At 37.8% G+C, this 10,345-nt stretch overlaps 1 protein-coding gene across 1 annotated transcript; it reads right to left on the reverse strand.

The window, feature by feature from the left end:
- Positions 1 to 996: 996 nt before the first annotated feature.
- On the reverse strand, positions 997 to 1,770 carry LOC143585393 (uncharacterized). Its single transcript, XM_077067189.1, has one exon. It carries the CDS (start codon positions 1,768 to 1,770, stop codon positions 997 to 999), a length of 774 nt encoding a protein of 257 aa, XP_076923304.1.
- Positions 1,771 to 10,345: the final 8,575 nt, after the last annotated feature.

Genomic DNA, 10,345 nt, shown 5'->3' on the forward strand with positions numbered 1-10,345 from the left:
CTCACCACATATAATTCGATACATGCATTGTCTTTAGAATACTCCGCACCATCCCCATTAAAGTTCGGTTTCGCCTTTCTACCATGCCATCTTGTTGTGGCGCGTACGGGGCGGTTAAATGTCAAATAATTCCACTTTCATCCACTTTCTCCTCCCCTATCAGTCGAAGAGTTTATATTGGTAAACCCGCGATTAGGGATTTGAACCTCTTAAAACTTTCAAACGCTTCACCTTTTTCTTTCAATAGAAACGTCCACATATATCGTGAGTAATCGTCTATAATAACAAAGACATACCTATTACCCGAGACAGTGGATGGGGTTATTGGACCACACAAATCACCATGAACTAACTCTAAAGGTTGGGATGATCTAATCAAGGATGCGGCCGGAAACGAACGCCTCGTTTGTTTTCCCGCCAAACACGATTCACACAACTGATTTTCGTGTTTAACATGTGGTAAACCTTGTACAAGATCATTCTTAGCCATCGATTTCATTAACTCGAAATTGATGTGCCCAAGTGTTGTATGCCAACGCCATGCATCATCGTTGATCTTTGATTGCAAACACACGGGAGCTCCAATCTTCATTCGTATTTTGTAAAGTTGGTTTGCGGATATCTTGACCTTCATGAGTAACCTCCCGTTCTCATCGTACATGGTCAGAGATTGTGTTTCATCCTAATGTCACATCCGGACTCCGTTGCTTGACCGAGACTTATTATATTATTTTTTAACTCCGAAATGTAATAAATCTCGGTTAGCAAGTCTTGGTCACCTGATTTTCCTTGGAAAAGAATTGAGCATTTTCCCTTGATTTGAACAAATGACCCATCTCCGAACATAACCCTCCCGGTTATGTAACTTAACCCTCCCATTTATGTTCTCGTTTAACTCTAAAAAATATGACTGATTTCCCGTCATATGATTGCTTGCCCCATTATACAAATACCATACATCGTCATCGACCCGCTCGGTCTTGTATTTCTTTGGTATTAGGTTTGTTCATTTAAGAACATAACTTGATGCATATACGCTGCATCATCAAAATTTTCATGGGCTTCGATTTTGTTTGCTTCTAGACCATTTTGAACTCGGTCTGGGCAACCAGATGCAAAGTGACCAAACTGGTCACATTGGTAACATAAAATCTTTGACCGATCATTCTTCACCTTTATTTTCCCCCGACTTGATGACCCTTGTTCGGTACTAGGGGTTCGGTATTGGCCATTAAAATGGCCTCGACCGCGACCTCGACCTCCTCGTCCTTGTCCCCCATTATATTCAAAACTTCTATGACTTGATGAATCATATTTAACGAATAAAATTTTACCTTGGTCACCCCCTTGAATTTCTTCTTCTCGGATTCGGTCCTCATAGGCTCGGAGTCGGCCTACAACATCTTCGAATCCCGTCTTATTGAGATCCAACACTTGCTCAAACAAAGCAACCATCTGAATATACTTAGATCTTGGGAGACTTTTGAGAATCTTCTTTACCAACCGTGCTTCATCAATAACTTCGCCGAGAGCCGCTGATTTCGAGGCAATGCTTGTTAACTTGCCCGCAAAGTTTTCTATGGAATCTGACTCGTTCATCTTCATATTGTCAAATTCCATTGACAAGGTTTGGAGGCGTGCTTCTCTAACCCATTCGGCACCTAAGTGTCGGGTTTTAATTGAATCCCACATGGCTTTAGTAGTTTCTTGATCTCCAATTTGCATGATCAAGGTTTCAGGTATGGATTGAAACAACAAGGCCATAGCCATGTCATTTTTGTCTTTATCGAAGACACCCGAGTTGATGGTGTCCCAAAATTTGTGAACTCATAGGACTACTTTCATCCTCATAGCCCACATGGTATAGTTCGTTGCAGTTAACATTGGAAATTGAACGGAAGATGGCCGTTCTCTTTCCCCTTTGGCGGCGGCGGCGGTGGAGTCGTGTCACCCATGGCTGCTCAAACCCAACTTGTTTGAATAAAGTAACAATTGAACGAACTATGCGATCGACAATGACAACAACTTCTTCGGTAGATCAAACCAACTTGTTCGATCAACAACGTTAATAACTTCTTCTAGAAATCAAACCAACTTGTTCGATAGAAACACCTTCTTTATTTCCATTAATTATCGCGTTCTTGAACCGAGCTCTGATACCAATTCAAGAATAATAAACAATAATTAACGCACAACTTAGAAATAACCGACTTATATTATAACAAGAAAATATAACTTAAAAATTGATTACAACATCTTTGGTAGTTATGGTGGTGATTGTTGTGTTTGACACAAACTTTGTACATGTATTTATACTAGTAACCCAATTTCGTCACCAAACATAATATGTGTCCACCACCCAACTTGGTCACCAAGGCGAACTTGGGCAACAAGGTTAACTTGGGCAACAAGGTGAACTTGGCCACTAAGCAAACAAAATAATGTTTCATAATACTCCTTAGACTTTTTACCGACTTGTTAAAACCTCTTAGGCCCGGTTCACCGACTTGTGATCCGGAATACAATTTAATCCAACAATCAAGACTAATTTGTTTGGATGGATAAAGTCTAGATCATTGCTGAAATAGTTAGACAGGCTAACTTGATTGGAGTCTCTTGTTCTTGTATAGCCTGAGTTTGTTTTGTTGTTTAAGGTGTTGGTTATTTTTGCCCATATTTGTACTTCTTGGTATTGGAAGTTAACTGTTTGTTTTATTTTAATTCTGCATTGCCTTAAAAAAAGGTATTGGCTCAGTTAGCTCACTTTTCATGCCTTTATTCATTTAAAATCATTGCCTATAAGAACATGTGTAAGCACTTCTACCGAAACCTGAAACCCAACCTGAGAAAACCCGAACCCGAGAGAAATGCCAACCCGAACCCGAGCCGAAGTAATTCAGTCAGTTCTTGAGTCTGATTTCTAGGCTTCGGGTCAACCCGAATAACTCTATCTGTTTAAAAACATGATATTATTATTAGGTACGTACACCATGTACGAAACACTCTATACATTCCACTTGTTCCTGTTCCACCTATTATGGTAGATCAACTATTTATTGTTATATACCTATTCTAATCACAACCATAATAGAAGAAAATGTTGCTTTGCCGGGTTATATTTATATATAATTTGATTATTTACGTAACGAGTAAAGAAGAACATGTTGCTTTACTTTTCGCGTTGTAGTTTTTCTTTACTTTTTATTTTCCTTTTGCTTTCTTAGATACACTAACCCGATTAACCCAACACAAAAAAACCCGAACCCAATTAATCCTAACCCGAATAAACCGTTTGAGATTTGGGTTGGGTTTAAGGTCTAAAACTAAAACTTTTAAACCCTAAGTACCCTACCCGGGAAACCCAAAAACAAACCCGAAGAATACCCCTATGTGTAATGGGCGTTTTGGGAGGGGAAAACAACCCAAAACACCGGAGAACACTGCCCCTGGGGGAGTTTTTGGCGTCTACCGTTTTGTACACAACGGTGCGTGTGTGTGTGTGTTGGGGGGGGGGGTGACGGGTGGTCCATGCGACAACCCTTAAGTGGTTTAAGAACAATAATAATCATGTGTTTAATGGGTTTATCTTGTTGAATTAGTTGACTATGGTTACTCATATAATTGCAGGTAGGATACGATAGAGAATGTAATTACGAGAAAGTGGGCGAAAACGGTGAAGAAAACGGACTTGGAATGAGAAAGTTATGACGAAAACAAGAAGGCCTTGTTAAAGGCCACCGTAGCTTACGGTGAACAAAATTTGACGTGAGGTCGAAGACTCACTCAAAACTAATCCGATTATAACTAATTAGATAGCGATAAGCGGGTGTCGAACACAAGGAGTTTGTGGAAAATGTGTTACTAACTAGCTTCATAATTAAACTATATTAAACTAAGTGCGAAAAGTAAATTCAGTGATTCGGTTGTTTGATTTGAATAACAAAAATATCTAAAGCATTTAAACGAGTTTTAATCAATATGAGACAAAATGTCTTCCCTCGGTTTCAGGTTTCCATGAATGTTACAGTTAATGTTTAACTGAGATGAACAATAGATAAAGTTCGTGTTTATGTAAATGATTGTGATAATTGAAGATCAAGTACTTGGATTATACAACGCAAGGTAATCACTCAAAAACTAATTAGTTTATCCAACCCTGAATCCCTCCCGATTAATCTCGATTACTTAAAGCACCAAGAACTGTTGGTTTAGAACACAAAATCAATAAACTAACAATCTATCAACCAATACATAAACACCATAATAATGAAATCAATAAGATCACATATTATCTCAGAAATTGTCTAAACATTTAACCAAACAAACATAATAAACCTTACAATCCGAGGGAAAACACAAAGGGATTTAGACGAGCATGATTCGGTTTGTTATCCCTTCGATTATAGTTTGCATATGAATCAAAATAGAGTTTCTAATGATTACCACACTCAAAATTAAGCTATGACACCTCCAAATCGCCCTTAAGTCGTCCTTAGAAGAAAGATAATGATAATAATATCAAAAGCCAACCCTAAAACTAGTTTATAAGGTTGTTATTGTTGGGTTTTATACAAGGTTATCAAAGTTTCAAGTTAACCATTTTAACATGAAAACGCAACGGAAGCTTAGATTTTAAAACTTGTTAATGAACATACCATTATGTTAAAACTAAAACCCGAAGCCAAGGATCAAAATTACAAGAACAAGATGCTCACAAAATGTAAATTGTACCTTCTTCTACCTTTAGAAGAACAAGTGAGTTGTTGAAGGGGATGGTGGATGAATGACAAGCCTCCAAAGAAGAAGACCTCAAGAGTGTGATACCCCAAGCTATTTGTGACAATACCAAGTTGTTTGCTAGGATTTATGAACACAAAAACAAGCTCACAAAGCTCTCCTAAAACATGCTGCTGCTGCCGTGAGTTTTTGGAGAGAGAGAGAGAGATTTTGAAGCTTGAAAACACTTGAAAAAAGATGCCAAGAGTAGGACCAAAAAATGCATGTAATTTGTATGGAGAGTTTTTTAAAACAAGATCACCTAACATGCAAAGGAAGCATGCAATTTAATTGGACCAAAAACCCCCACCCACATGGGGTGGCCGGTTATACTTATTATTATTTTTTTTTATTTTTTTTATTTTTTTATTATTTTTTTTTTTGTTTTGTTTTAACCATTTAAAACATCTCCATTCATTTTATAAAACTCATTTTTATAAAATGTACATACATTTATATAATTATTTAACCAATTAAATAATTAATTTATATAAACAAATTATCCAGATAATTTATTTAAATCCTCAAGTGTGTTTGTTTAGAAAACCAATTTTCTAAACATGTAGTGTTCGGTATTCGTTTAAATGATCAAATCATTAAAAGAATACATTTGGTGTTGTCTAGCTTGTTATTGGGTATGACCCGACTTGGATCAAACACAGTTAGCCACATTAATATAAATATGTGTCTCGGGCATATGAAATTCCAACAATCTCCCACTTGCACGAGATACATAGAAAATTAATGCAAGTGCTGAATACCGCCTAACAACGGTTCACCACCCTTAATGTGTTTGACGAAGTGCCATTCAATAACATCATCCCTTCAAGTTCCTTACTTGATATGATTTAGGTGAATCTATCATTATATCCCTTTGTTACTAGATGTCATGTTGGATCTAAGAGACATAGGCGATCATTCTCTTTACAATTCAACTTTATCAGGCCTTAGACATCTAAACTCTCAACACATAAGAGGAACAAATTCCATCTTGACTGTATACGCCTCTCACTATCACTTTATACTCCACCTGAGCTCATCCTTATGTACCATCTTTTACGAATAGCGAAGGGGAGAGTCAAAGTGTAATACTTGGTGAAAATCAAGACCCAGTATACATCTCAGGTCTAAGGATAATATGAAATTCTCCTTTACTCAAAATTACTAATGATCAGGTCCATTGACTCCATGTAGTAATATTGAGAGCGGGTCAGTCCAATATTCGTATCCCACAAATATCTATGAACCTTGGCAGCAAACCTATGCTCCATATTCATTCCTTATGAATATCCACCAATCCTAGTTCATAATAGTCTTGCTTCATATTTGTTCCCACAAATGTGATCGACTACGGACTTTTAGAATAAGATAACTTATTCATGGATTAAACATGCAAAATTAGAATTTAACTCAAGATTCCATAATCATATAAAAGAGTTAAATTACAAAAGTCTTTTAAACGTAAATACAAAATAGATCAAATCCAATTACTAGAATATCGAAGTCCTAAGCCACTCGCATGACGCTCATGTTTCGGTCTTTCTAGGAGCTTCGTGAATGGATCCGCAAGATTTTGATCAGTTCCAACTTTGCGAATACATATCTTTCCTTTTTCAACTTCATCCCTTATGTAGTTGAATCTCCGCTCTATGTGCCTTGTCTTTTGGTGCGAACGAGGTTCCTTGATTTGAGCAATCGCACCCTCGTTGTCACAAAAGATTTCTAGGGGGTCTTGAATGGTAGGGACCACCCCTAGATCAGAAATAAATTTCTTCAACCATGCAGCTTCCTGAGCTGCCAATGAAGCGGCGATGTATTCTGATTCTGTAGTGGACAATGCTACCACTTCCTGTTTTGAGCTCTTCCAAGAGACAGCTCCTCCATTAAGAGTGAACACATACCCAGATTGTGATCGAGAATCATCTCGATCAGTTTGGAAGCTCGCATCCGTGTAACCTTTTATAGCGAGTTCCTCCCACCAGATCCATATATCAGAAACATATCCTTAGTTCTCCTAAGGTATTTCAATATGTTCTTAACAGCCATCCAATGACTGTTTCCTGGATTCTGTTGGTATCTGCTTGTCATGCTCAAAGCGCATGACACATCCGGTCTAGTACATATCATCGCATACATGATGGATCCTATAGCAGAAGCATATGGGATTTGTTTCATCATCTCTTGCTCACCCTTTGAGCTTTGGACATTGAGCTGAACTCAATATGGTCCCTCTTTGAATAGGTACAAAACCTTTCTTGGAGTTTTCCATCTTGAACCTTTTCAAGATCTTATCAATGTATGTACTTTGGTTCAAACCTATCAAGCGCCTTGACCTATCCCTATAGATCTTTATTCCCAAAATATAGGCAGCTTCACCAAGATCCTTGATGGAAAATCTACTTCCAAGCCAAGCCTTAACGCTTTCCATGGTTGGAATGTCATTTCCAAATAGTAGAATGTCATCGACATACAATACTAAGAAGGTAATTATACTCCCACTAGCTTTCTTATACACACAAGCCTCATCAGCATTCTTGATGAATCCAAAATTTTTGATTTCTTCATCAAAACGATGATTCCAAGTTCTAGATGCTTGTTTCAATCCATAGATTGATTTCTTTAACTTGCATACTTTATTAGGATGTTTCGGATCGACAAAACCTTCAGGCTGAACCATATAGACATCTTCCTCAAGATATCCATTTAGGAAAGCGGTCTTGACATCCATTTGCCAAATTTCATAATCATAATGTGCAGCTATGGCAAATAATATCCTAATAGACTTTAGCATTGCCACAGGCGAAAAAGTTTCATCATAATCAACCCCTTGAGTTTGAGTGAAACCCTTAGCTACAAGTCTTGCTTTATAAGTATCCAAGTTTCCATGCATATCAGTTTTTCTTTTGAAAACCCACTTACTTCCAACAGCTTTGGAATTGAGTGGTGGTTCAACCAATTCCCAAACTTGGTTGTCATACATGGATTGCATCTCAACGTTCATGGCTTCAAGCCATTTGTCACAATCATTCTTGGACATTGCATCACGGTATGTGGTTGGTTCATCCGAATCTACCACGTAGCAACCTTCTACAAAAAATCCATATCTTTCAGGTGGATTGCTAACTCTACCAGATCTGCGAACGTTTTGTGTGTTTTGATCAACCACTTGATCACTTTCAACAACCTCTTGTTGAGTGCTAGTATCAACCAATTGTGTATCATCTTGTGATTCTTGATCCTCATCAAGTTTCACTGTTCTACTATTAGTTCCTTCCTTAAGGAACTTAGTTTCCAAGAACTTACCCTTTCGAGCAATAATAACATTTTGCTCACTAGGATCATAAAAGTAATATCCTAAATCATCTTTAGGATAACCTATAAAGATACACTTAGTGGATCGGACTTCTAATTTGTTTGGGGTGTATTGCTTTACATAAGCTTCACAACCCCAAACTCTTAAGAATGATAGCGATGGAGCCTTTCCATGCCATATTTCAAAAGGTGTCTTCTCCACTTTCTTGGTTGGAGCCATATTCAATATGCGAACAGCGGAAAGTAAAGCATAGCCCCAAAATGATAGAGGTAAAGTGCTTCTAGCCATCATCGATCGAACCATATCTAATAGGGTACGATTTCTCCTTTCAGACACACCATTATGTTGTGGTGTTCCAGGTGGAGTAAGTTGTGAAATAATTCCACAACTCTTAAGATGATCTTGAAAAACACCACTTAGGTATTCACCTCCTCTATCACTACGAAGTACTTTGATTGTGGTCTTGAGTTGTCTTCTACTTCAGTTTTGAAGTCTTTGAACATTTCAAAAGCTTCATCTTTGTGTTTCAATAAGTACACATAACCATATCGACTATAATCGTCAATAAAGGTAATGAAGTATCTTTCACCATTCCTAGTCATTGGTCTAAAAGGACCACATACATCCGAATGTATGATACCCAATAATTCTTTTGACCTTTCAAAAGTTTTATTAAAGGGTTGCTTTGTCATTTTGCCTTGTAAACAAGATTCACATACATCAAATGAATCATACTCATTTGTTTCTAGAATACCACTCTTGCGAAGAGTTTGCATGCGATTCTTGCTTATATGTCCAAGGCGACAATGCCAAAGATAGGAATCACCCAAGTCCTTCTTGAGTTTCTTGGTGCTGACATTGTACATTGAACTACTATGTGACACACCAATTTGATCTATTTCATATATACCATTCATGGGTATAGCTTTAAAATAAAACATGCCATTCATTAAAACATGAATATCATAATCTATAAATTTAAGATCAAAGCCACATTGTTTTAAAAGGGACACAGAAATAATGTTTCTCCTTAACTTAGGAGCATACAAAACATTCTTCAAAATTACTTCCAAACCACTTGGAAGCTTTAACAAGTAGTCTCCTTGGGCTTGGACTTCAACTCTTGCTCCATTGCCCATAAAGAGACTAATGTCCCCTTTGTTGAGTTGTTTACTTCTTTTGAACCCCTGCAACAAATTGCAAATGTGAGTTCCACATCCGGTATCAAGTACCCATGTATTTGAAGAAATAACATTTAGTTCAATATGTATAGTAAAGATAATACCTGAGGTATGCCCCGCATCCCTCTTATCTTTTAACGCATTGAGATAGGTCGGACAATTCCTTTTCCAATGACCTATCTCTCCACACTCAAAGCATGGATCTTGCGCCGCAACCTTTTGCTTCTTTTCCTTCGGTTTGATGGGCGTGATGGCTTTCCTCTTTCCCTTTCCTTGGACGTGGCCCTTGCCCTTAGCAACACTTGCTTTGGGGTTGGAGTTATGTCCCCTTTTTCCTTCATTGATTGTTAGAACGGGTAAAACCCTTTTACCCATTCCCGCTTCGGCCGTTCTTAGCATTGCGTGAAGCTCACCAATGCTTTTGTCCCACCCATTCATGTTATAATTCATGACAAAGGTTTCAAACCTTTTGGTCAAAGAGTTGAGGATCAAATCCGTAGCCAACTCATTAGACACGGGACAATTCAACCTACGAAGCTTTTCGATGTAGCTTTTCATCTTTAGGACATAAGATGAGACGGTTTGGGTTTCCTCCATACGACATGCATGAAACGCTCGAACCGTTTCGAAACGTTCCGCTCTAGCTTGTTGAAGGAACATTTCCTTCAATTGAGTTATCATGTCGTATGCCCCATGATGCTCGAAATCCTTTTGGATTTCGGGAATCATAGTCCCCAACATGAGGCAAGAGGCTTGCACCGAATCTTTGGTGTAATTGACCCAATCGTTATAAGCCTCCTCATCTTCCACGTTAGGCTCATCGGGAATGGGATCGTCTAAGACATATGATATCTCTTCTTGTTTGAGAACTATTCTCAAGTTGCGATACCAATCCATAAAGTTATTATGGTTTAGACGATCCTTTTCAAGGATGGTTCTTAAGGATAGGTTACGGGTGTTATGGGTAGAGGTGTTTGCATTGTTAGTGGCCATCTACAAAATTTAACAAAGTTCTATTTAGTATTATAATCAATTTAATTATTAATACCCTTTTATTTCAGATTTTAAAATAATA

Source organism: Bidens hawaiensis, unplaced genomic scaffold (assembly GCF_021521415.1).
Source record: "Bidens hawaiensis isolate Kalapana, Puna unplaced genomic scaffold, B.hawaiensis_p1.1 tig00033832_1, whole genome shotgun sequence".
Classification (NCBI taxonomy): Eukaryota; Viridiplantae; Streptophyta; class Magnoliopsida; order Asterales; family Asteraceae; genus Bidens; species Bidens hawaiensis.

Coding starts and splice junctions, on each gene's coding strand:
- LOC143585393 (XM_077067189.1), bottom strand. CDS start 1,770: ATGGCTATGGCCTTGTTGTTTCAATCCATACCTGAAACCTTGATCATG.